Below are 27,447 nucleotides of genomic sequence, written 5' to 3'. Positions count from 1 at the left end.
GATATGAAGGCGCTAAGCCATGCAGCGATTTATAGGTTAATAGAAGAACCTTGAAGTCACATCTTAAATGGACCGGAAGCCAATGTAAGTTGGCTAGTATTGGGGTAATGTGATCAAATTTTCTTGTCCGAGAGAGCAGCCTTGCAGCGGCATTTTGTACTAACTGTAGACTTTTGATGCGGGACTTAGGAAGACCCGAAAATAGTACATTACAGTAGTCCAGGCGCGACGTGACGAACGCATGTATAATAGTTTCCGCATCACCGGTCGAGAGGATCGGACGAATCTTTGCAATATTACGAAGGTGAAAAAACGCAATTCTGGTTATATTCTTAATGTGCTTTTGAAAGGAGAGAGTTTGGTCAAATATTACCCCGAGATTAGTTACAGTATCGCTTTGAGTGATAGTACGGTTATCTATAGTTATAGCGGTTTCCTTGAATAAGTGTTGATAACGAGCTGGACCAATTATCAACATCTCAGTTTTATCTGGGTTAAGACGAAGGAAGTTGAGAGACATCCATTGCTTGATCTCCGCAAGGCACTTCTCAAGATTACAACAATCCCGCGGATCTGTCATCGATAACGGCATATATAATTGGGTGTCATCCGCATAGCATTGAAAACTAATATTATATTTACGTATTATGTCCCCAAGCGGAATCATATAAATATTAAAAAGAATTGGTCCGAGAACCGATCCCTGTGGGACACCACATGTAACATTATAGAGCTCCGAGGACGCATTGCCATGGACCACTCGGTGCGTCCTGTTTGATAGATAGGAATGGAACCAGCCTAGTGCTGACCCTGAAATACCAACACAACTTTTAAGACGCCCTAATAAAATATCGAAGTCTACAGTGTCGAAGGCAGCACTAAGATCGAGTAGTAACAGTACAGACGAAATGTTTGAATCCATAGCTACGAGGAGATCATTAGTCACTTTCGCAAGTGCTGTCTCAGTGGAATGATTAGCTCTAAAACCAGACTGAAAAGTGTCGTATCGATTATTGGCGACCATGTAATCAATAAGCTGCTGCGCTACTACTTTTTCAAGAAGTTTTGCTATGAATGGGAGGTTTGAAACTGGCCTATAATTACTGAGACAGTCCGGGTCAAGATTTGGTCGCTTAAGTAACGGTTTAATGATAGCGGTTTTAAAGGCTGTTGGCACTATCCCAGAGGAGACAGACAGATTGATTATATTTAAGACGGACGGTCCTAAAATTTGAAATAATTCTTTAAGTAGTTTGGCTGGAAGAGGGTCGAGTAAACATGTTGTTTGTTTAGCCGCACTAACAATTTGTGTAAGCCTTTCAAGAGACACGCTTTTAAAAGTTGAGAGGGTTGTTGCATGATCATCAGCGTTGGTAAACGGCGTGCTCGACCGAGCGATTGGAATGCTATTCTTGATCTCATCCCTAATGGATTCAATCTTTTGAGCAAAAAATTTCATGAACTCGTCAGCTGAGTGGAAGGAACTATCGGAGGTCGGCTGGCGCAGAGTCAGCTTTGCCACTGTATCAAATAGGTGTTTCGGATTGTTTTTATTGAGATTAATAACTTGCGAAAAATATCGAGTTTTTGCTAAGATAAGCGCATCTTTATATTTCAGGAGGCTATCCTGCCATGCCTGATGGAAAACCTCAAGTTTGGTTAGACGCCATCTGCGCTCATGCTTTCTACATAATTGCTTAAGCGTACGCGTTTCATCTGTGAACCATGGAGTAGGCACTCTACGGCGAGTTTTCAGACGTAACGGCGCCACAGAGTCAATGGCATTTAACAATGTCGCATTGAATTCATTCGTAAGATTATCAATAGAGTCGGCGTATGTGAGAAAATTAGTGCTTGCCGGCGACAGTATTTCAGATAGCGCAGTTGCAGTCATAGAGTTGAAATGACGGCTCCTATAATGCTGATTGCTCTCTTGTCTTTGACAAGGAACTATAATTTCAAACTTTATTAAGTAATGATCAGACAAAACAGTAGTGTATGGCAGTACTGCTATATTTGAGGTTGCAAGTCCTCGGGATAATACCAGATCTATGGTATTTCCATTCTTATGCGTTGCTGCCTGTACAGCTTGCGTAAAACCAAAGGTATCAGTTAAAGTCTGAAACGCCGAAGTAAGTGGCTCTGACGGTAAATTCATGTGGATGTTGAAATCGCCCATGATAATTATATTATCCGCATTGGTTACTAGATCAGCCACAAATTCTGAAAATTCATCCAGGAAGCCAGAGTAAGCCCCGGGTGGACGGTAAATAACAACAAGATAAAATGACGGTAAAGCGGTGGATCGGACAATGAGAACCTCAAATGTTTTAAATACGTTGATCGAACGAGGCCTAAAACTAAGCTCGGAATTCGAGATGAGGGCGACACCCCCACCCTTTTTTCGAGGACGCGCCACATGCGAGCTCACAAAATTTGGAGGCGAGGCCTCATTAAGCGGCATCAGTTCATTAGGTTTTAACCAGGTCTCGCAGAGACCAAAAGCGTTTAGATTATGTTCTGTGATGAGATCATTAACGAGAATGGCTTTCGTATGAAGCGATCTAATATTCATAAAACCAAGTTTAAGTGTAATTGGTCGATCCGGGTGCGTATTTATCGAAGGATATTTATACGAAATGCGAGTAAGATTGTGTTCTCTAAGCCTGACATCACCTCTCAAATGTTTGTTAGCGCGGTGGGCTGATACGACCGTGGGAATCTGATAGTAAATATTTGTTACACGTATAGAATTATCTGAAACCGGCACCGTTTCCTCAGCAAAACCGGTCGGGGTGGAGTGATTGGATTTGTCTACTACCCCAGTAGAAAGTGCGTTTATGTGTACTGTCGCACTATTCAAACTATCACGCTCTAGTCTACACAAGGAGCTATGTGCATGCTGGGAGTCTAGCCTAGCGCTAGTTAACTTTAACTGCACATCTCGTTCTTTGAACACATTGAGAAATGGCGAGGATAATATGTACCCTTCAGACGAGAAAAAAAAGAATAAAATCTTTTGACCATCCGCACATTTTTTAAATGCCCAGACATGGATGGACATATCCTTTTTTTAGTTTACTGCCATTTTGTTTGATTTAGATTCCCTCAAGCAATCCAATTAAATTCGTTACAGTCTTGCATAGAGAATTATGTTTCCTACTTAATGTGATCAAATTGGGGGGGCTGCTGTTGTAGGATATTCAAATATAGTGAAGGGCCACCAAATTAAGGCGGTGTCAATGCAAGTTTGATACATTTGCTGTTTGACTGTCAGCCATTATAGATTGAGAGCCTTGGGCACTGGTACAAGTTTTCACCCAAAGTTTTCTGCCCCACCTGTCTGGGTCTTGTGTTTGAAAAAATTCTATTCGAGAATCCTTAAATAAAAAAACTCTCAAACTGACTTTCCTTTCTATCTTGGCAGCCCCCATTACCATTCATCTGCGAACTGACAGCTTTAATATGCTTTTAAGCCGAAAGCATCAGAGCAAATGCATACATACAAATGTGTGGAGACAGGCAGGGACGGTACCTATAAAAGCACTTATTGTCCCCCCCCCCCTTTTTTTTTTTTTTTTACACATTCCCTAGCTTGTCTAGAAAGGAGCCATGGAAGACTATGAAGAACATTATAATATTAGTTTACTACAAATTGCTCCCTGACAATTTAATGTCTAGTCACGGCTTCGGTGCAGTGTTTACTGTTTTGAAAAAGGATTTCTTTTTCTGTTCTGCATCTTGAAGAGACTTGTGTAACCAAATCTTTTTATAGCGCTCCGGTGTTTCATGTGGGCCGAAATAAAAACAACAGGTTTTTCGTTTGACAATCGCCTGCGTGTGGGGCGTGTGTGTGTCAGTCGTGAGTGGAAAATGCCACCCATGACGCTCCTCACCACTGGCGTGTGATTAATGGACGGGCTTTTTTCGCTGAGGGATGCTGATTACGAGATGTTTTGACTAAGATCTGATTAGCCAAGCCAAAGGCCTATTTTGTTACACACAAAACATTCCACTTACTGGTCCTGTGTTCCACTGAACGTCCCTTATTAAGTGTCGAGTGCGGTCGGATTCGCTGTCTCCTGGTTTTGCCTTGGCCAGACACGCCCACGTTTTCACCGCCTGGATGACACTCAGGTTGATCCAGATCAGGCCCAGCTATCACAATAAAGCTGACGGCTGTTCATTTGGACTTTGATCGTTTGTCACTCGGTGATGCAAGAAGAAGTTGCTCTGTGTAATTGTGGCCGGGGTGGAGAGATTTTTTTTTTTGTTTGTTTTGTCTCTTGTGGTAAAGTTTCCAGCAGTGACTATCCAATAATAATAATAAAAAAAAACTCTTCATCATCCCTTTTTCTCTGTCCCGTTTTCTCGTTCCCTCCCTCTTTAACGGGCTTGTTGAAGATGCTCGTCGGCAGGCCCGTTTAACAACGGCAGAATCAACGTGTCTGGTTGCGAGTGGCTCGGCGGGCAGGCAGGCGCGGCTTCTGCTCTTAATTGGGGGAAAAATGTGTGGCACATGGAGTCAGCTTGTCGGGGGGTGTAACACCTCCCCCATTTTCCCCTCATTGCTGTGGTGCCACCAATGAGCCTCTCCAGACTCCCAAACCAATATTCTTCTCCCCAACACTAATATACACGATGTTTTCGGGACACACGGCCATTCTTTTTAATCTCCGTATGTTGTGTATTTTGTTTTTTTAACACTGGCATTGACCTAAGACACTTGAACAAACAACACAAGTTGTGGCCGCTTTGAAACCACCAGTGTGTTCTCGAAACAATCTGTTCTTTTGAAGTTCCATTTTTTTTTCTTTTCTTTCTCTTATAATTCGGTCGACCCTATAAAATCGCCTGCTTGGGTCCACTGTGACGCTCCCCGCACATGTTTTAAGGGTTCCATACAAATGGGGACACTGCAGTGTGGGAAACAAGAACTTTCTCCAAGTGGACAAGATAGTAAATTTAATGATGAGGGGGTGAAGCTCCTCTGAGCGCTGCTCTTGTTGTTAATGAGTTCTGACAACATGTAGACGGACATACTGTTCCTAGCCATGAGGACATTTTTGACTGTATCTACAAAACTACTCACGAACCACAGTTTGTTTTTGATCCCCTGCCTTACATAAGCATTTAACGACTGATGAAATGTGTATGCACTTAGTTGATGTAGTAGAGCCAAGGCCTCTAGTAGTAGCGCTGGATGAACGTTTTTCTTTTGAGTGACGGAGTATATAACATGCATGTAATCTATAGCAGAGAGACAAGGACAGTGTTGCCAAATGCCACATGATGAGGCTCTGATAAACTTCTGGAAACGCTTGTGACTTTGATACTCCTCAAATTTTATTTGAAGCAATTGGGCTTTATTTTTGCGGACTTTCCAAGTGTGCGGTCTGAAGCGTTTGACTTTTTTTTTGATTTGTAGAACTTTATGGATTTGACGTGCTCATCGACTCCGATCTAAAACCCTGGTTGTTGGAGGTGAACCTTTCGCCATCTTTGGCCTGGTGAGTGACACTTCACAAATTGTGCATCTTGAACTTGATGTGTTAGTGGGATTTTGTAGGGTCTGTTTGTTCTTTGATTGTGTATTTTTTTTTTCTTCTTAATTTAATTGTGTAACTTTTAATTATTTGCAGCGATGCCCCCTTGGATTTGAAGATAAAGGCCAGCATGATTGCAGACATGCTTTCACTTGTGGGTTAGTGCAATCTCGAGCCATTTGACGTATTATTTGAAAACCACTAAAACGGTTGGCAAACAAATCCTCATTGATCTAAATAGTAAAAAGAATGGTGCTGATTGTTTATGATCAATCTCATTCAATTCTCACAACTTGTTTCGCAACATCTTTTACTCGGGAGCGTATTTGTTTTTTCGTGGAACTTTATTTACATTCGCTAAATAGCACAGAACACAAAGCCACAGCAGTGTTGTTGGCTAACTTGTCACTTTTGTGGCCTTAAACCAAAACCTTGCAAGCAAACACGTCAAAAAAATCACAAATAAAGATAATGACTTGATGATAAGTCACTCTCAGTAAGACAAGCCCGCGATTTCATGCAAATCAATCAATAGCGGTCCAGTCGAGACTTTTTTTTTTGCTCAAAACCACAAATATTAGCTTCACTGAGGCGCCAGTGTCAGTGGAGACACTTGGATGAATTGCCCGTAAAATGTGCCAATCCTTCATCAAATTGATGTTGCTCCACTGTGAGATGAAGTCATGCTGAATTGTTTGTGGTCGACTCTTTGCTGTTTAGGGTGTGCAAGTTTTCTTTGGAATGAAATGCTACTGCAATATGTGACATGCCCTAACGCATTTCTGACCTTCTGATAACCAAAATGGTTAATTACTTCAAAATATCGTCACTCTGCGGAGCTTATGCATGGATCGTCTCCCCATTGTGTGTCCCGACAAGCTGGATCAGCCTACCAATAAAGTCAAATGAATCTTAAGCACGTAGACAGAACAAATAGTAGCCTGAAGCCAAAGCGGCGTAAACAAGGTTTAAATGTGTTCGAACAAGAGATCTCCTCCCCTGATAATTGATCGGGCGTGTTTTTTTTTCCTCATCCACAACACATACAGACAAAGTCTGATAGCTCATTATATACATTTTTGAGAATGTTGTAGATTATAACCGGAGCCGACCTACCAGAGCGCCTAGGTGTCAATCAAACCCATCTGTTTAATACATCTGTGGTTCTCTCCCAATCATATAAAATGGAAATATGTCTTTGTGCCTGTGCATTCCTATATAAAAGTATGAGTCAACCGTGCCGTGCCTTCAAGCAATGAAATCGGGTCATTAATGAAGGGATGGAATCATATTTGCTTGCGTCTTTGGAATGCGACGTCTCGCCAAGCCAAGTGAAAATCAGTGGTGGCTTGTAAAACATAGCACATCTATTATTTACTAAATAATCCCAATCAATTTGGACTAATACTCAGATTTTGTAGAATTTAAGAGTAATAAAGCATTTTTTTTTAAAATAGCCCCTGAAAATAAAATTATATTGCTAGCTATGATGTCCGCTAGCCAGAGGCTGAGCTGCACTGTATTTGTTTACAGAGTCGTTCTACCAAATGTGGAAATTTAGTACTGTTTGGAAAGAATACGAGTGCAAATACATTTTTTATTAGCTGTCCGCAACCACTCAAATTAGATCCGTGTTGAAAATCACTGCACTAAACAAAATCTCCACAAGGGGATTATAAAAGTATATCATTAGAAACTGTCAAGAAGTCGTTCTCGCCTTCCACACCAAGTCAAGAGTTATTGCTCGCTCTGAAAAACAATTTAGATCATACTTTGCCACAGACTCTTAAAATGACAAAAGAAATATTATTTCATAATGATTTGCTGAAAACTCTCGCCTGAGTTACTGCTTTTATTCACTGGAAATTGTTACTTCAGTATTTTATGGTGTGAATGTCCTGTAGGATCTACTTCAGGCTACTCATTGCTCTGAATTCTATCAGGAGTAGTCTGTTCAATATCCCCCCGAGGACCACATGAGTAGCCGGCTCTAAAAATAGCTCACCAGTGAGATGCTTCTGTTTTTGTGTGTGTTGCTATTCTAAAATGAAATCCCATTGAGTTGCATCTAACTTTTTTGTTGCTATTATTATTATTTTTTTTTCAATCACACTTTGAGTGGTATAATATAAAAATGGTTTTATTCACTTGGAAGATTTACTGTTGGATTATATGTAGCAAATTTTTCATCATCTCCTAGGAGTGAATATCAAATAGTTGCGATACAATGTCACAGTTATGTAATCGTCCTTTTTCTCATTAAAGGTTTGGTGTGTCACAACCCCCTGATGAGGAAGCCGCGCTCGGAGCGAGTCGTCCTGGAGCCCAGTCTCAAGCAGTCAGCCCAAAGAACACAGGTACCGAGCCACATTTCAGACGAGCGCACTGACTCATACTCTCACTTTCGCCAGTCATGTCAAGCACTGCAAGCAGTTTATTCCCGTGAGTGCTTAGACACACTGTAACGGTTTCATGGTGCCATGATGAAATGCCAAGGTCAGGGTTGTTGCTGATGTCCTTCCATAGCTGACTTAGTCCACCTGTTGCCTCCTAGCAGGCTTTTACAGCCTCTTGACATTTTCTTTTCCTTCCCCCATCCATATTAATTCCCTTTCACTTCTATCCCTTTGCGATTCCCTGATGTTTCCTGCATTACCGGTAAGAAATTGCTTTTGCTTTTTTCCTGATTGGATTATATTTCTTTTACAGTTATTCACCGTGACGGGCAAATGGCCTGCGTGGCTTTCTAATGCAGTATTTTAGGAGATTTCTCATTACATTAGCAAAGTGGCCGACATAAGTCTATGTTTGAAATACAGCAATGCATCACTTGGGTAAAAAGCTCTGAACTTTTCTTTATAGGCTCACTGTGACAAACCCACAAGCCTGATTGTAAATCAGACTTGTCATAGTTGAAGAAGTCGAATCGCCTTGAGAGAACCTGTCGTCTTCCTTTACTTTGACTGGGGCAACAGTTGAGCCTTTTATTGAGCGCTTAGGCCTTTTCACTTCTTGGCAGCCTTTGGATCACGTCAGATCAATTAAAAGTAATCCTGTTGATATTTAGATGACATTCTCTGAATGCAATCCTTTGGGGCGCTGTTCCGCTTTCCTAATCTCAATTGCTTGCCAAAGCTGTCAATCATTACATGTAAAGAAAAAATTGGATAATAAATTAAAATAAAATATTATTAAATAAAAATAATAAAAATATTCATTTTAATGTACAATAAAGCACAATTAATATTTGAACTTTTTTTTGTAGTGGCAGAGGCCCCCAGTCGTCACTCCCAGTGAACCAGTGGATTTTAAAAACAAACCAGAAGGAGACAGCATTCTGGACTTGACTGCTGAGCAGGTACAGTCTCGCTATGTGCCATGTGTGTGTCACGCTTTTGTTCAGGCAGCCTTTTCGGAAGACCCGCACGTCTTAAAACATATGTTTTGTTTCGTTTCACTGTGGTAGATCAAAGTGTTGAGGAGGACAAGGGAGGAGTATGAAAGGAGAGGAGGCTTCATTCGAATATTCCCCACTGAAGACACATGGGCGCTCTACGGGTAAGCTGAGCCAAGATGGGGGAGAAAAAAAAAAGCATGATTATTTATAATTCCAAAATCCCCATCTGTCCATTATGTTACTCATTATTATACTTTGCTCAGATTAGTCGGCTCAAATGACTTCTTTAAAGTAGACGGTGCAAAATATTTTAAAAGGTATCCACCCAAGTCACTGCTTTATGTTAAAATACCATCAAAACCTTTATTAGACGAGGAAATCCATTTTTAGACGAACATTTCATACTCCCATATGAGGATTTGCTGCTTGATTAAATACATGTCCATTTTGCAGCATGTATTTTGCGCCATCTGCTTCCATCCTTCCAAGTTATTTGCCCCTAATAACAAAATTGAAGCTTTTTATGTTTGTTCTTATTATCTCCCATTTCTCAGTGGATATCTGGAGTGCAAGACATCATTGAACTCAATGTTGGCAAACAGACTTTTCCATGGAAGGTAAGCATTTCCATTGTGGTCAGGATCAGGGGGCTGGATCTCTCTTTTAGTTTATGGAAGCAGTTGGATTCCAGCATGGGGTTTGTTTTGTCTTTGACTTGGGTAGGTGAGAGGAACAGCTGAGATGAGGATATACACTCAACTTTTCCAGTGTGCCCACTGTCTATGTGGCATCGGTTAGGGGGAGAGCAAGGGAAGACGGCAAAACAACATCTATTATTGTGTATTACAAAAATGCACAAATTTGTTTCAATTAACGGCGTTAGCTTATTGGCATTGTTTCGTGACATCTCATTGTCCCCCTTTTAGAGGTCGTTCAATGCTCCAATGCTTCAGTGACTGTTATTATTTAACATTTATCCTTTCTCCTTTGGACCATCACTGTCAGTCATGTCAACATCTGGAAAAAACACTCCAACTTACTAATCCTTCTCCGAGTTTTCTCTGCAAGGTCTTTTTGGAAATGCTAATTTCCATATAAATCATTGGTATTGTTGTTGTCACCACGCTTGTGTTGACCTGTCTTCTTCTGTCTCGAAGGAATGCGCACGGGAATGCGCAGCTGCAGATGGACACACTTGACGACTACCACGCCGTCCAGTACGAGAGGAAGCTGCCGTCTCTGGAGGCTCGTAAGCGGAGACGGCACCACCTGAGTCATCGCTCTGCCGCTGGAAAGAAGAAATGGGGTAGGCCCGATGTATGCTGCTTCAGCTCGGCAAACTGCACTTTTGGTTCCAATAAAAAAACTCCCATGTGTCACACTAAGGTTAGCCAAATATGGCTCTGAATGAGTTGATGTCATTGCAGCAAAAACAAAAAAGCCTATTTTGAGTGTACTCTGTGTATGCGTGTGTATTTTCGCCAAAAGAAAGTTTGATGATGCAACTGACATATGTCTTCCCCCTTGCAAATGCCGCATACCTCAGGGAAGGAATCCAAGGCCTCCGCGATGGAGAGCAGTAGCCCGGAGGGAGAGGACTGCGTACGGGAGGAAAGAGAAGAGATGAAACGTGTGCTCAAGCCAGTCTCACACAAAGTTTTGGTAGCAGAGCAAAGAAAACAAGTGGCTTCACCAGCGCGGAGCTCTCACAGCGACGCTCGGTCCAGCTCGCAGGCATCAACACGCAACAGCGGGCCCCATGTCAAACTGCTTCACTTTCTCCAGCAGGGGTGGGACATCAGGTCAGTGTGCGTTCCAGGCGGTTGCTCACGCTCCTTCATCATGCTCCCTCGCTTTATTTTCTCACGCAAACCTCCTTGCAAATTGACACGGAGGGCACGTTTGCTCCCACCAACGGAGAGGGGCAGAAATCGGGACTGTGTTTACCTGCAGGCTTATGTTTGGATTGGGCTGGAAAAAGAACAGAGCTGGTGACACAGTAGAAGTCAAACAAATGTTTAGTTTTATGCCATTTTCTATTTCATTTTATGTTTCAACACTTAATAATTGAATATTTGTCAAGTGTGGGAAAGCCGTTAGACGTTTTGTAGTTATAAATAAATGTGACTTGACTGATGAGGATAAACGGTCCAGAAAATTCATACTGAATATTTTAATTTTAAAATAACTCACTAAACCTAGCTGTCATGTTAATATGTTTCTATGGTTTTAATTGGCCGCACGTTGGCACGGCGCCATTTGAGGTCCCCTTATTTTTTTTACGATTATTACACAATGGATTTAATCCTGTCGTTGGGTGATTGATTTCTTTCCATTTTTTCCTCTTCTCTCCAGTAAAGTGCAAGCCCGGATGACATTTTCATCTTACCTACAGCGGGTTCAACAAAGACTTTTGGCAGAGAGCAGGGTCGAAGGCATTCCGGCTTGGAAAGACAAGGACAATGACCAAATGGTACAACTATTCCAAAAATCTCAGAGTCTCTCTTAATGAACAGGCGTGCCATACATTACGCTAGATGGAACATTGTCTTCTATTGATGTATCAACATTGTATGCCAGATTTCCCCTTATTATTACTCATCTGTACCATGGCTGTGGTTAAATTGAAGACATGGAGGAAAATTGGGCCTTATTGGAAAGTTATGTTGCTGTGCTGGAATTATGGCATGTATCATCATTATCTTCATCAGCAGCAACCTCAGACCTTTTCGGAACATCTTTGTGATGTTCGGACGATTTGTAAAGATTTCCCTGACTGACTTGAGAGTGAAACCGTAATGTTGTATTCACACTTAGGACAGTCATAGATTCCAAATACTTGTGTGTTGCTTGTGCACAGGAGCTCGTAGTTCGCTTCCTGAGAAAAGCTGCCAGTAACTTCCAGCAAGACGTTAGGGTGGTTCTGCCCAGTCACCAGCTACCAGTCCAAGACCGCAGACGCATCCTCTCCCAACAACTAGGAGAGTTTATACAATGTTACGAAAAGGTGCCTATTCCAAAAGTGCGGTTTTAACTCAACACAAGAGACATTGTGTGATTTTTTTTTTTTTGTTCTGTTATGCTTCCTTATCTTCCCAGGAAACTGAGCACATGAAAAAACAGCAGAACAGTACAGAGGAGAAGTGTGTTACCGCCAACGTGTTTCATGACTACATCACCACGGCGAGGTTAGTCAAATGGGAAGCAGCCTTCCACTGTTCGGAGGAGTGATCGCAATCTGCAAAACACATCTCCCCCCCCCCCCCTTTTTTTTTTTTTTTTTTGAAACAGTGAAAGTGATCTGGAGGAAGTACTGACGTTTTACACGCAGAAAAATAAATCAGCCACCGTCTTTCTCGGTACAAAAGTCAGGCGTGTTAAAAAAGCCTTTCATGAAATACATGCCTCCGAAGACCCAGGCAACTGTGAGACTTCCAAAAGTGAGTCCAATCCATGTTTTTTCATGCTTCTCTTACACTTGGTCTGGTTTATGTTTAATATTGTGTCATTCAAGCACAGTAAACAGGAATTTTGCTGTTTCAAGCTGTAAACCCCTCAAAATAAAGGAAAAACGATTGAGTCATCCAGGGTGAAGCCAGGGTCACTTTTCAAAGGAGTAGATCTCATTTGGAGAAAACAAATGTATGTCAGAGCCATGGAATGGCTTACTGGTGATAAAGGAGCTCTGGCTTCTTTCTTCTTTTGAACAGCTCTGCTTGTGTCCGAAAACGATTCCAACTTGTCAGAATCAACGCCCTCCGCAGGAAAAATCAGCGTTGACATAAACGGCAAGGCCAGCGAAAGTCAAGCCTCGCTTTGTTTGTCTGAAGGCCAGCTGACCGGATTTGGACATGCAAAAATCCATCCCAAACGCTGCTCGAACTTTCCCGTGACTTCAGACATGGGCCATATTCATCAACAGAGCTCCCCCATCCCCTCTTCGTCCCGTCCTCGTTTTCCACCGCTGCCGCTTCCCCCTCAGCCTCCATCCTATGCTCAATCCTTGGCAAAGTCTCAATCCCGTCAAAGTGATTCCCTCAGCGACTCTCCTGTTTACACCCCTTCCCCTGTGTCAACGGGGCAACCAACTCAGGTTCTCTGGAGGATCCCATCATCTACAGCGGTTCCGTCTAGCTCCAGATCATTTTCGTCCATCACCGGTGCGGTACACGTATATAACCAGAAACTCTCTCGACCAACATCTGCAGGAAAAGGTAAACACTCAATATGCTTTTTGTCCACTTTCACATCTTCACGCATTTCTTCTATCTCTATTGCAGTGTCAAAAACGTCCAGTTCCAGTAAGTCAAACTCGGAGGGAGGCTTCAGGGAGTTGGACTCTCTTACCGCCCAGGCCCGGTCCAACCAGCAGGCTTTCATCTCAGCCCTCCAGAAGCTGGCCGACAAACAGGTCACTTGCAGCACTGCCGGCTCCAGTCACATCAACCTTCTGACGCGACATGTGAGTTCACTTGCACCTTTTTTTTTTTTTTTTTAAACTAAATGGTCCCACCTGGGGCGAGAAAAAGTTCAAATAAGAATGTTGCGTTCATAAACAAAGTTTCATGGAAGGGAAGACAAATGTGGCGGTGCTCTCTCTGTGAGGTATTTTCTATTTCTCTTTGGTAATGTTTAATTCTTTCCTGACCCCCTGCTGACCGGCGTCATGTAGTTGCTCACTCTTCAAGCAGACCTGTCGGAGCCGGAGGGTCTGCAGCCGCGAGCGGCGCACCTTCCTCCCCCTCGGTTGCCTGTCGACTTTTTTGCGGGGGCGGCTTCTGGTTCAGGGTTTGAAAGTGGCTGAACGGAGCATCACGTCCCGCCTCTGTGTGAGGTCTCATTATCAGATGCACCATGGGGGAGTGATTTCTGTTGATACTCAACAAGCTGCTATTTTGCGGTAATTGATGCTTATAAATACAGGAATGTGACGAAGCGAGCTTTCGCATAAGCTTCCTCGCTAACTTCTCCCACATTATCCTGGTCACTTGGTGCGTTAAGCCCGTCAGGCTTTTGCTCACACCACCTCTGGCTGCTCTTCCTCCTACTGCTTCACTGGATGTTTTCTGTCAGGATTTCTTCGGATGACACAAGACCACACAAGCTGCGGTTAAGCTCCTTCAACATTATTCGGACTATCTAAAAGGTGTTTACTGTATTCTCTTTGAGAAATGAGTCCAGGGCATGGCAGCAATTTGTTTTGCGTGTGCTTTTTTTTTTTTTTTTTTTTAAGGCTGACATTATAAGTCATTAAATCACTAGCAGAAGCAAAAGAAGAACTTTGTAAACATAGCAAAAAATCCAGCTTGCACTGCGTAACCTCAATGATTACTCGCTCTCATGGAAGGTTTCACTCAAAAAAATATTCACCACACTTTTGCCCAACAATAGATAAATATGCTAATTAGATTGTTGTCAAACATTCTTAAAATATCCGATGGGTAATCCTTGTGGAATAAGGCCCGCAATGATCCTTCCTTTTTATCATGGGAAACAGAAAATACACTGTGTGTGTCCTTACCCTATAATGTCATCAAGTTACTCATGTAATTAACTCGACAATCCGTCATGTTAAGTCTAGAGCGGCCGTAGTGGCAGAGCAATAATAAACTAGTCCAATTACTAGATGCAAAAGACCTCCGCAGTGATGTGACACATTGCTCGGTGTAGGGAAAAGATGACATGGTTTTTTAACGTCCTGTAAAACAGCATCGATGGAGTTGAGAATAGATTTGGACTCATGGAAGTCATGATAATTACTTTTTTGAGGTGTTGGGATATTCATTCTACATGGCCTGTTGTCGGATTTTTTCCAGCTCTTCTCTTCCTTCCACAGTTGACCAGGCTAAACCTGGCGAGCCGGATGTTGAACGGGGAGAGCGCCAAGATCCCGGCCTCGTCTGTCAACAACCAAGGATCCGTTGGTCTGGACCACTCCTCAACTGATCCTCTTAGAAACAAGACCTAGTAAGTCCAAAGAAATGCTCCAAACACTTATTTACTAAATATGGGCCTGCACATAAAATGAATGGCATACCTTACCAGTTTTTGCATTATAAAAAGACAGATGGGAATATTCACCTGATTTATTCCTTCTTTTGATGCCCATTAAAAATGATTTGTCAATTTGCCCGTCAAACTGGATGAACACCCCCATCCGTTTTTCCCAGTCACTCTTGTTAAATTTAAATTTTTAAATAGAACTACGTGTCTACCTGTTTAATACAACTTGCAAAATCTATTTATAAAGTAGGAAAAACTTAGTAAGATTAAACAATGAATCTATTTGTGCTTTGTGTTAAAACTTTCTTGCTTGTTCTTAGTTTTCTTTATTTTATTTAACCCAAATGTGTCTCCCAGGCCCAAAGCCTCTAAAGTGTTGCATTAGAGCGTTAAACTTTTTAAGAGCTTGCCTTTTTTTCACTCCACCGCGCCGGCGAGAAAAAGCATTCAATGGAGCTGCTCAGGTATCAAATACTGTTCCCTTTCTCCAAATTCCTGTCCCGAGGACATTTTTGTGTGATTTACTTCAGACACTTGGAGCCCGCTTGAGCCCATGAGTATATTTGGTCACACTCAATAGCAGCTAAAATCTCCCTCAGTGGTCTTACATGGACTTGTCGATTGAAAAATGCCAGGATAATGATGGTAGAGTGGACACCGCCCTCTGGGCAGGCCACTTTGAATTGACACTTAATCCTTATGTGTTTTTGTCTCACTTTAATGTTGCTGGACGATTACGTAAAGTGGGGGAAGTCAGCAGACTGCCCGCCCGCCTGCCTTTCATTTTCCTAAATAGTGACAGACAGACAGACAGAAGGTCATCATGTTCCACTGTTTCTTGAATGGTGAACACATGATTTCATAATGCTCACTGTTTCATTGACTTGATCCTGTAAAGTAGTTGACCATTAATCACTTGAGTTTCGACCTCATCGTGTTGCTCTATCCAGATTGTTTTTCCTGTCCAGCACTTCCTTAGTTTTGGACCTGTGAGGGAATTCCAAGAATGTTTGGCTTTTCCCTTTTAAAATGTTTTATTCACACAAATCATGAATGAGTTTGTTTCTTTTTTTTTTTTACTATGGCCGATAGCATGATGTTACGATGTCTGTGGATCCAGGCAAAAAAACAAACATTTTTTTAGAAGGATGCCTTTACCTGCAAGCTATAATTCTTCTCAGAATGTTTCTCTAATATTATTTACTATGTCAAAGTTTAGAAATACATTTAAACGGCACTAATTTATGACAAGCTATGCAGAGAACCTGTCTTGGGCTCTTATTGTGTAGTGGTGGTCATCACATCTGCTTTACATGTCCCGGGTTTGATCCCCAGTCGAAGCAAACTACTCTAATGACGTGACTCAGGGGGTCACGTGGCTGCCAGGCAATCAAGGAGATTGTTGTTTTGACTCTTGCCTTCCCTCTTAGACTGTTCAAAGTATCCTCGGGAATATATTGAGTTCATTGGTTGGTCTTTGACCCAGATATAGTGCTTTTGTTAAAGGTCACTTCAAATGTCACCACAGGTTGCTTGTCTAGTACAGTGGCCTGCCACACAAAGCTCCGTTGTTGTCGAGTCCCCTTGGCCTCCTCCTGCTATGAATAGATCCGAACAAGCTTTAATCAGATATTAGTCCAGATATTAGGATGATTTTGCCTCCCTGCCGCTCAGAATTTCCCCGAGTCCCCTCCCCCCTGCGCTCGACCCGACCGTTTGTGCCAAACATACTGAAACCGTTAAGCGCACTGGCTCTTAAGGCAACCACAGGGGTGAATTATGATCTGGTCCAAAGAGCTGTTGTGGCTCTTTGAAGTACCACTGCCAGGATCCAGCAGGTATGCTGCATCAGCTTTCTCAACAGCGGCTGCTTCTTTAGGACGGATCGGCATCTGGCTTGGTAACAACACGGCTTGTCCCATTACAACCACTTCAGGATTATTTCCGGCAAGTGTTTCACCTGGCACATGCTGGTTGACCTCTGATCAGTGATCATAAATTTCATCCAATATTTCTAGCTTGAGCATAGTTGTATTTTGCGCATGTAACAAATATGGCTGCCCAGTAAGATGACAGTTGTATCAAATCAACAGTGGCTTGTAGTCAGCCGTCCCCTTGTGTAATGTTAACACATTTGCTCGTCTCTGCTTGCATTAGCACCCTCGCCGCAGAAACAGACATCTAAACTATTGTTTTTTTTGCGCACGCTGTATTTTTAGTCCGCCTGCTTTGTCACACTATTGTTTGACTCTGACGAATATTGTCGGGAAATTCCGGAGAATTTTTTATCAGCCAGTTGGCTAAACTAACAAACCCGACTAATAAAAAAAAAACTCTGTCTGCCATCAAAGAAGTTCAACGTTTTCACCAAAAGTTCCACAAAATTGGCTTGATGTCTTCCTTGCCTTTGAATTTAGAAGATGTTTTTATTCGCGACTGATTAGAGCCAGATGTTGTAATAGGAGGGCGGGCGGTTTCATGCTATTCAGCGTGCCGTGTTACTACATGCATGTAGGGCCACACTTCATGATTGTTGTCAATAATAGTTTGTCTTTTAAATGAATAAAAGATGCGCTTTCTCAAACAAACCACCGCTCGTCCGGGCGGAACTTTGAGATGCCGTGGCACAACGTCATCCCACATTGTCCTTTTTTTTTTCCCACATTCGCACTGAGTTAGATTGATGCGACACATGTGCTCGACTGACACTGCTGTATTGTTTGACCAGAAGTCATATCAGCATACTGTAAAGCTTAGTGAGCACAGCAGGGAGTCAGGCAGGAAGTCTTGGATATTTTACAAGAGCTGTTCTTTTCACTCATTTGTTTTTCCCTCCCTTTGGTTTTATCCTTGGATCTCAACAAAACAGCTAAAATTAATCGTCGATAAATTGTCAGGAGTCAAATTGTGGCACTGCAGATCTCTGTGGTCCAACTAACTAGTTAAAAAAAAAAAAAAAAGGACTGCTGTAAACAAAGAACGGGTTCTTGTTTTGTCCGCTGGCCTCTGACCTTGAAATGTTCACAGACAAGCTTTTGTTTCCAGGAGTGAAAAAACAAAACAAATTGACCTTCACATGTTTGTTCACACGTTGTTGAAAAATAGGTCCTATTATGTGATCTGAGAAATGCTTGGGTGGGGGGTTGTTTTGTTTTCTTTTGGCTACACAAGGCCAGGAATATATTTCACAAGATAGCTATCATACATTGTTATTCCAAAATCAATGCAACTACTGTACTTGAATTTCTTTTTCTAAAGATACTGTGGCTATTGTGAAAGTGTGTTGGCCGGTGGAAAAATGAATTTGGGGGAATTCTAAATCACTTTTTTTTTTTCTCAATAAGACCCCTTTGGGATCTAATTTCCTCAACTGGGCTAGTTTCACTCTCTATTTTTGTCCAATCTTTCCTCACTTCTCCCGATAGAGCTCTTTAGGGCATTATTTTTAGCAGGGGCCAGCCAGCCAGCCCAAAGTATTGCGGCACACCATACATACAGGCTGTTTTGTCTGTGATGGATTAGGCTTTTCAAAATTGTCATAAAAAACAGAATCACAATGCAAGCATGTGGTCGACTCATTCAGGGAACTAGAACTTGATTTATATTTCAGGTCCTGCCTTGTATGGTTTCCTACAAAATGGCAGCATAGTATTGTCCAAAATCTAAAAACAAATTATTCCATATTTTGGTGTATTTGACATCTATTTGTATTTTAAACTAGCATAATATTATTTTCCCTTCCTTCTGTTATCTCGATAAAAACATTACTGGTTAAACACAGAGGCCGAAAAGACAGTGATAGTGTTTTTTTTTTGTTTTTTTCTTGGTGTTGATGTCATCGTGCATCCACATATGGTCCAGTGGGTTCCACAGATGAGGTAAAATGAAATTTCCTTAAATTAGTTCCATTGCTCCTGGAATCTTTGGGTCATAAGGGAGCAATTGATTCAATATAAGTGTGTCTGAGGATGCGGCCGGTCTCCTCTATTCTGCAATAGTGGTTAAAAAGAAAAGAAATGAAGGCAGATTAGTTCTAATAACAGATAATCCAGTTACAAACTCATGGTGCTTGTCAAATGGTTTTCTTTCCAGGTTGTGGCTTTGTGACGTGAATGGAACGTGAAGTTCTGGGAGTACTGAAGCAAAAGGTTTCACTTTGCTCTACGGGCTGCCACAAGCTTTGCCCTAGACTTTGACTCTGATTTGTACACATCTCTCTCATAGCCTGATATGAGCTGCTAGATCATTTTTTTAGCTAATGGAAGGTTAAAATGTTTAAATAAGGTGAGAGAATCCTCTTAGGCCTCACCCTTGCATATTTTCTTTTTCAATGCAATTTATAGTGGAAACATTAAGAAAATGTAATCAGACGTTAGGTGAAATATTGAGATTGAAATTAAGTTTGAAATGAATTAACGACTTCTGTTTTGCTTTCAAGTCACGGTCAGATGAATGGTGGAGAGGCTTCCAGTGACAGGCAGAGTCACAGCAGCTTCAGCTCCATGATGGTGACAAATCCTGAGCGGGGTTGCCATCCTGTGAGAAAAAAGAATCCGTTTGCCACACAGCAACTGCAGTCTCAAAGAGTTCCACCCCGACTATTCTTGGAGCAGAGCCATTGTGGACAGCAGGTACGTACAGAAAAGAACTCTTTATCGTAACCCCTTGCTATATTGATAGTGCATATGTCGTAATAGCAAAAAACTGCGTAACTGATAAAAAAAGAAATATTTTTAATTGACTTTATTAATAGTATAAAATATAAACATACTAATACATCATCTTACAATATTTCTCTGATTTCATTTGGTATACAATATTTTAGAATATTTTTATTATTCTATTTTTATAGATCATTTATATTTTTATAATTATATTTAGTTTTATTTATTATTATTTGGTGGCTATCAGCATTTTAAATCAAAGTTATCGATGCTCATTTTAATGACGAAATCAGAATTTGTTCAAATGAATGTTGAATTAACTTTAAGACCAAAATGGTCAGCATCGATGAAATCCCAGTGACTTGCCCGTGAACTGCTGAGTTATGACTCCCTCATGTTTCAAAAAAAGAATAAAATAAAAACACTACCTTACCTAAGCACCGCGCTGTCCAGGAAGCGCCCACATGAAGGGGAAGCTTTTATGTTAGCATTTCCAAAGCTATTCAGAGAATCTCCCTTGGTCTTGAGTGGGAACATCCCGCCTCATAGAAGCTCATTCCTGAAGAGCCAAACGTGCCTCCTCACTCAAAACGACATTGTTTGGCTGCGTTGCACGGCCAGGCTTGTATTTGAAGTAATCAAGGAATGCTACCCATGAGTGACTGAGGTGTTATTTTCTACATGGAAACTGTCGTGTCACCACGGAGCAATTTCCCCGAATCTACCCACCTGTGTTTGACATTTCTGAAGATGTGAGACATTTTACTTATTGAGGGGGGAAAAACACGTAGTCTTCCCCGCCATGTTTCTGCACAGTGGCTCTGAAAGATGATCCCAAGGAGGAGCGTATTTATTCATTTTCCAGTGGATTTTGTGGAGTCAACACGAGGGATGGAGAGAAGTGGAGACAGGAGGGTGCCATGGGACAGCTTACGGTGTGGAATGACTGGAAGCAAGCACTTTTTTCCAAGCGCTTCTCAGTAATGCCGTTTCTCCCACCTCATTGTTTTTTCATTTTCGTAGCCGAGTCTTAATTCATGCAATGTAGGTGACATTTATCTTGGCTTGCTTCACAAGATCCATGCTGGGCACTTTAATGGGATCACTCTTTCATCATTCTCTTTTCAGCCGATTACATTTTTGTCCTCCGAACAAAACGGCCCACAAAATCGTGACAATGGCTCTTAGGAATGAAATGCCGGATCTAACCAGTCGCTAGAAAAAGAGAATCTAGTTATGAGAGTTTTATCACCATATTTAATACCGCTCACTCAAATCTTCGCAATCATTTCCTGTTCATTAGAACCATCTGCGACTTCCTGACAGTCAGTCTTGACAACCTCTTCACTGCCTGGTAAATATATTCTTCTTCCTTGGGCTGTCCAGGAATATTGTGCAAGACCATCCCATCAACTACATGACTTCATTCTTTTTTTTTTTTTAATTTGGCTACCCAAGTGCACCTTCCTGGCTCTCATGAGTGTCCATATTTGTAGGGTTTCCGGGAGGGAGAAATAGTCAAGGGGGCTGTTCCGAGTCTCTACACCACGTTTCACTTATTGGGTGCAGACTGTGCGGCTCCTCCGTGGGCTTGGCCCGGGGCCACCTGGCAGCCAAACAAAGGTGCCCTTCCTGGCCTTGCTCACGCTGAAACGCAGCCATAGGCCATGCAACCTGGAAACTCAGATTCTCATTTATCAGCACAGAAATTACATCAGATATTCTCAATTCCATTTGCGGTGCTTTGAACCTCTTACTGTACTGCGAAGCTGGAAGACCATCAGCATCTTAGGTAACCATATGAAGCTAGAGCGAAAATAACACCGACTTGAGATTGGGCTGGAATTCATGCAACACTTCAACCAACGCTGTAAGGATGGATTGAAGTGCAGCTCTAAAATATTAGGTCAGAAATAACCTCTTCCACCCAAGTCTTTGAAGTACTCCTTTTAAGCAAACAAATACTGGGAAGAATTTTCTTTTTAGTGCAGCCAATTGCAGTAAAAAAAAAAAGATAATCTTGCTCTCTTTCAATATATAACGTCAATTTGAACTGTAACATCAGCGGTATCATTCATTATATTGAGCTGACTTGAAAAAAAAAAGAAAAAAAAATCACTCCGCCCTGTAAGTTCCTCCTTGGTTGACTCCCAAAACATCTAGTGTAGTTTTTTCCCTGCTGCTAGCAGTAGTTCGACACCCCATACACACGGCTGGACACATTCTTGGAAATAGCTGTGAGTAAATTTGAATTTAGCTTTCAACTCTTGCCCAGGGGTCTCTCGCTTTGCATACGAACGGAGAGAAGTCTGATAAAATAGTCTCACAGTTACTTATTCCACGTAGAGGAAAATAAGGTGACATATATGAATTTTACATAATGGCTGCCAACTTTCACTCAAAGGTTTTTAGGCTTATCAAGTCAAGTGTATAGGTTTGCTCGGATCCTCCCTTCCTGCGCGGTATAATTGGTATACAAAATGGAGGGCGAGTATCTAATTTAAACTTCTCGTCCCATAGGATCAACATTCAGACGAAACAAGCACTCCCCACGCTAAGGTTCCCACAAAGACTTCCAGCTTTCCGGGACCACCCCATCACAGTCACATCAAGACCCGCGATCGTCCCGATCTCTCCCCAAAGCCACCCAGCGAGGCCCGAGAGGGCCCGATCAGGAAACCGGCAACAGCACGCCTCGTCAAGTAAGCGCCGCCTTTTGATACGTCCGATTCTTCGTGTTGCTTCTGGCGTGAGAACGTCCAGCGTCGTGGAGTTCAAGAGGACAAATGTAATTCTAATGAGAGTTCCAACATGTGTGCTGTGCTCCACGTCTTTTTGGCTGCCGGGTGGATCTGCCTCCTCGGTAAACAACCTCCGCACGGGCCCGATTTCTGCCTGAACCATAAACACAACTTGGTTCAGTGGAAGGGCCTGGGCTCGGAGCACCGTTTAAATCCTGTTTGGTTTGGAGATAAGCTGAAGAGCACAGAAGGGAAAATTAAAGGAAAAAAGTCAAACGGTGCTTAACGGCTAGTTCCCCAACTCACATTATGACTTTATTACTACAGAATCCGGCCAAATTACACAACAAAGGCAAACCGCTGTGATCGGACTCCGATGTTATTTTAATGCTTTCTGCAGGTGCGAGGGCTTGATCACGCTCATAAAATCCGTGCGTGAAGTTCCAGCTGTGCTCCTTTCCCTTTACAATGTATTCCTCCATGTTTACATCCAGCGTGGATGTTAGCAGGCTTGACGGGAGTGTGTTAATATTACGGAAGTGCTCTGTTGGCTGACGTGGTCCATTCATACACCTTGCTCGGACTGTCCGAGGGTCGGCCAGCTAATAGTTAAACGGGCGACCCGGGGGTTGTAGTGCAGCCGCTTAGGTGCCGTGTTTGCGCCTGAGTGTGTGTATGTGTGTGTCTCTTCCTGGCAGTTGCCGTGTTTACCCACTGCATGTGGAATTCCAGAGAACGCCCCCCCCCCTCCCCTCTCCTTCCCCAACACTCTCCTCCGTCCTGCATTTTTGTGGTCGACCAGTGTGACAGGGGAGAGTGTGGGAAAAACGGAAGCTTCAGGACCAAAAAGCACTGATGGAAACAATGAAAGAAGAAAGAGAATGGAAACGAGTGACAGAAAATTCAACTCTGTCCAGGGGAATGGAGATGATTGTTTGCAGAGAACGGTGGGATAATAAGTTGCTTCCCTTCGAGCGCTCATTTTAGGGGCAACCCTATCCTTCTGTTATCTGATATTCATCCCGGTGTACGCCTGAGCCTGTCTGATTTACAATAGAATCACTGTGCTTGGTTTATTCATCCACTTCAAGGTTATCCACCTTCCTCTCACCGGCAGTTGAACTGCACGCCGCGCCGTACGGCACAAACGTGCCACTGATCACTGCGACACTGGCTCATTTCATCTGTTTATCAGAGGAATGTTCCACTTGTGGGATTGTTGCACAAAGGTGTAGTCAGTTAGAGCGATAGGCTGAATAAATGTGGAGCAAGTCCCGAGAGCTCCATTCATAATCGTGAAAAAGTGCAGATAAGAAGGATAGAAAATGGACGGGTGGGAAAAGAAAATGAGAAGTACCTGTCAAAGCAGTTGAGAAAATCCCTTTCCTTTGACTCAAATCGTGTTTAATGAGTTGATTCTACGTGATTCCGCAACCAAATTTGGCTCTTTTCCTGTTTACTTACGCATTTAACACAGCCCATTTATGCAGGAAACTAGATAGGCTCGAATTAATTGCCCTCTCAACTGGTTGCAGACAAATCGAACGTTATTCCATTGCGTCAAGATGCCGCAATTCATTTGCTCAAAATGAGTCATGTTTTTTTTTTTTTTTAATTATTATTCACGCCGGATGCCCTCGCTGATGCAATACGCCCATTTTTCCGGCATGTAGATACCCAGTAGTTGGGTGTCGGGGATGAGGAACCCAAGGCACCATCACATGACCCCCGCTTGAGGATGAAGTTACAATCAACAAAATCTAATCTCCCCGAAAGTAGCCCAAATTGTGAATAGAAGAGCGCCTTTTGACATTTCTGCCAACATGTGGCACACGCGTGTGCGGCAGAAGTTGGTATCACGTCGGGTTGAGCAAGGTTCTCCGTCCTACCAACGTACCGCAGCTGCCAACCCCTTCGGCTGCGAGGTCTTAACGGCGGGATGACTTCACTGAAGTCTTTGAAAGCGGCAATTTGTAGCGCAAATAAATGGGCCTGTTTGGTATTTTGTTTGCACGCTTTGCCGAGTCGCAGCTGTAGCTACGGAAACCGCCGGCTGTCGTGTGGCATTACTAATAGGGTGACAATTACAGGAGTGCCATTAATGTCAACCTCGCTGCCGCTTTCACTCCCTATTAATCAGCCGCAACGGTTGCACAGGATACCGTATATACACGCCGAAGCTGCCCAAAACGTGTTTATGGTTCACTTCCATCCCCTTTTGGTCGGTCTGAATAACATTCTGACAGGTTACCTGTTTGTGCTACAAGGTGTGCACGTAGTCAAAGTGATGTGAAACCCCCTGAGGTCACTACGCCCCCCCGCCTCTCCATATGAAAGGAGTTGCTTCCTGTCAAAGTATGCCACTCTTAAAGTGGGCCAATTCTATTTGTGGTTGTGTAATGGTATGAAAGAACAACTGTGCAGCCCCTTACAAGGAGGCAGTGTGTACCCTCATTACCTGGTTAATGCTCTTCTGGCATGCGGCTGCCATGAGGTGAGAGGTTAATACCTGCTAAGCTTTATTTATTGACCCCCCCCCGCCCGCCTCCCTTCTCTGCTCCAAACAAAAAATACTTAACAGACTGAATGTATACAGTTACAGACATGCCTGCTCCCGCTCCACGCCTCGCTAACATTTACGATGATTTATCGCATTTGCTATTTGATTTTTTGGAGAAAAAGAAAAAAGCTCGTGCCATGTCTGCAATCTGCAGGGATCTCGGTGAAACGCTTTGATATAAATGTAGCATGTAAAAGGCCACATATTCACTATTCAGTGGAAGACAGATGGCCGTGTGTGTATAAGTTGCCACTTTATTACCATTAAACAGCCTTATATCGCCATTAATGCAAAAGTAACTCCATTCAGTATCAATTAAGATCTTGAATGCTTAGTCCTTATTATTTTGCATCTAACCTCCTTATAGGCAGCCGTCCAATCAGATGTTGCCATATGGAGGCTTGACCAACGGGCAGCATTTGGTCTACGAAGCCATCTCTGCTAAATCAGGTGAGTCTCATCCTGCGGTTCCGCACGTGCACACACATTTCCGTTGCCAGTGTGAAGGATGGCAGCCAGGATACGGCTGACCGATAAGCGCAATGGGATATTTTTACCTCGGTGTTGTGTAAAAGCAGTTAGATGAATTAGAATAACTTAGCAGAGGTGATGTCATGGCTGAAGGATGAATCAAAGAGGCTGAGCAATGATGGCATTTTGAAAGAGAGAGGACATTCCCATCTGTTGGACAATTCTCCCCCCAGTTCCACTTACTCTCCGTTTGCCAAAAGCTTGTTCACTTGCACCGAGAGAATAAAAAATCCAGCTCCGGGGTTTATTGCGGCTAATGTGCTGCACTTGTGGCTTTCTGCACTCACGTGTGTCCCGTCATCTTTCAGGATCTGAGCCGCTCTTTCCATCACGAACCGGCGGCCCGGAGAAGTGTTGAGGTTATTGCAGCACCGGTGATATTAAGCAGTTTTCACCGATGCACCGCACATCTGTTTGTCTGATCACGGCTCTTTTTCCATCGCAGCATTAACATTAGCAAATCATACCATTCATCACTTCATTTGAGTGTCACAGTCAAGCCCAAGCAGAGATCAGCCCGCGTTCGTCCAAACTGAGCTGTCGGAAAAATACGCTAGCTGTGCGCCGCCCACAAAATAAAAATGAGTTTGTGTGTCTGGAGTGTGTGTGCATGTGTGTAACTGTCACTGTGAATGTGTGTTTGTGACCAGAACATTTATTTCCATTCTTTTCCTTAAAGTATTGAAAACTGGTCTTGGTTAACAAACATCTTATAAATTCATCAATTCCTAGAACTGGATCAGTTGGGAGCAGCTTCGGCATTTTACAAGACACTTTTTTTCCATTCTGTGGGGCACACGAGGGAGATGTTACACGTAAGGGTAAAACCCTAAAGAAAAACAGCCAAAACCTTTGACCCGGACTTTATAAGTTCTGCTTTCAATGAGAGCCAATTATCACCATTTTTTTTTTTTTTTTAATTGAACACAAACAGTCCTAAATAATTCAAATGAGATGTTACTGTTACTGAAGCAGCAGGAACAAATACAATGTGCAATGGGCTGCTTCCTTTTATTTTATTATTATTAATATTTATTTGATTATTATATTTTAGTACTTTTATTTGATTTATTATTTTATTTATTTTATTACGCAAGATTATCTGCTTAGGAGAAATGGTGAGAATTATTCAGCAAGTAATGTTACTGTTACTGAAGCAGCAGGAATAAATACAATGTGCAATGAGCTGCTTCCTTTTATTATAATTAATATTTATTTTATTATTATATTTTAGTACTTTTAGTTGATTTTATTTATTTTACTAAGCAAGATTATCCGCTTAGGAGAAATAGGGAGAATGATCCAGCAAGTGCGCAGATCTCTCCATCCATTGACAATGAAAGAGAAGAGAAACAGAGAGCCAGTTTGGTGCTTCGGAGGAAAGAGGCGTGGACGGAGGGGGCAGGGTGTTATTAGAAGGTCCGCAGCCTTTGTGCTTGCCCGGTTTACCTTTTGCAGTGAGATGACTGCACCGCACTGATTGAGTGTGACAGCGACTGCAAATGGAGAGCATTCTCTGTGATCAGCTGTCAGTCGCCATTAATCACACGGTCCCTTTATCTCTCTCTCTTGTAAACTCTTCTAATCTCTTCCTCTATTTGCTCAGACAACGCTCCTTTTGTGCACCTTCAATCGAACCGCCTCTCCCGTGTGTTAGTCTTGTCAATTTTGGTGACATGAAAGCAAAGGCGGGCTTTTTGTTTATTTTTTATTTTTTTTGTCGAGTTGAAGGGGGGAAATATGAGTCGCATGTGTTGTACAGGCCTCTTCTTGGCCTAGCTGCGCCGCTTCAGCTTTCTCAAGCTTCTGCAGCCGCTGACTGAGAGGAGATTTATTGTCTTCAGTCTGAGGAGGAAATGAGTGAGTGTCGGATTGTGTCAGAGCGAGGACTCTTTATCAGAATCAGGCAAAGGAAGCGTGTTGCCGGCTGCCATCGCTTCATTCAGGTGCAAGCTACTGAAAAACCCAAAGCAGTGAATGGAAGCCATGTTGACCTGAAGGAGAG

General features: G+C 42.6%; 1 protein-coding gene across 4 annotated transcripts in view; it reads left to right on the top strand.

Annotated features, from left to right (window-relative positions):
* ttll5 (tubulin tyrosine ligase-like family, member 5) overlaps positions 1-27,447 on the top strand; it is a 38,735-nt gene that overhangs the window by 8,327 nt on the left and 2,961 nt on the right. For 2 of the 4 annotated variants that reach the window (XM_061301751.1, XM_061301753.1), the window contains 18 exons: positions 5,429-5,510; positions 5,643-5,704; positions 7,812-7,903; positions 8,812-8,904; positions 9,013-9,104; positions 9,498-9,560; positions 10,101-10,249; positions 10,490-10,745; positions 11,299-11,416; positions 11,804-11,950; positions 12,043-12,131; positions 12,235-12,383; positions 12,654-13,157; positions 13,224-13,405; positions 14,780-14,910; positions 19,385-19,577; positions 22,131-22,312; positions 25,279-25,361. In XM_061301751.1, coding sequence (XP_061157735.1) covers positions 5,429-5,510; positions 5,643-5,704; positions 7,812-7,903; positions 8,812-8,904; positions 9,013-9,104; positions 9,498-9,560; positions 10,101-10,249; positions 10,490-10,745; positions 11,299-11,416; positions 11,804-11,950; positions 12,043-12,131; positions 12,235-12,383; positions 12,654-13,157; positions 13,224-13,405; positions 14,780-14,910; positions 19,385-19,577; positions 22,131-22,312; positions 25,279-25,361 — 2,667 coding nt within the window. Of the gene's footprint in view, positions 1-5,428; positions 5,511-5,642; positions 5,705-7,811; positions 7,904-8,811; positions 8,905-9,012; positions 9,105-9,497; positions 9,561-10,100; positions 10,250-10,489; positions 10,746-11,298; positions 11,417-11,803; positions 11,951-12,042; positions 12,132-12,234; positions 12,384-12,653; positions 13,158-13,223; positions 13,406-14,779; positions 14,911-19,038; positions 19,578-22,130; positions 22,313-25,278; positions 25,362-27,447 lie in introns of those variants that run through there. The other 2 variants (XR_009718419.1, XM_061301754.1) reach the window with 2 other exon arrangements.

Source organism: Syngnathus typhle, linkage group LG16, assembly GCF_033458585.1.
Source record: "Syngnathus typhle isolate RoL2023-S1 ecotype Sweden linkage group LG16, RoL_Styp_1.0, whole genome shotgun sequence".
Lineage (NCBI taxonomy): Eukaryota > Metazoa > Chordata > Actinopteri > Syngnathiformes > Syngnathidae > Syngnathus > Syngnathus typhle.
Note: the sequence above shows the minus strand (reverse complement) of the source record. Positions and strands in the feature narration are given on the sequence as shown.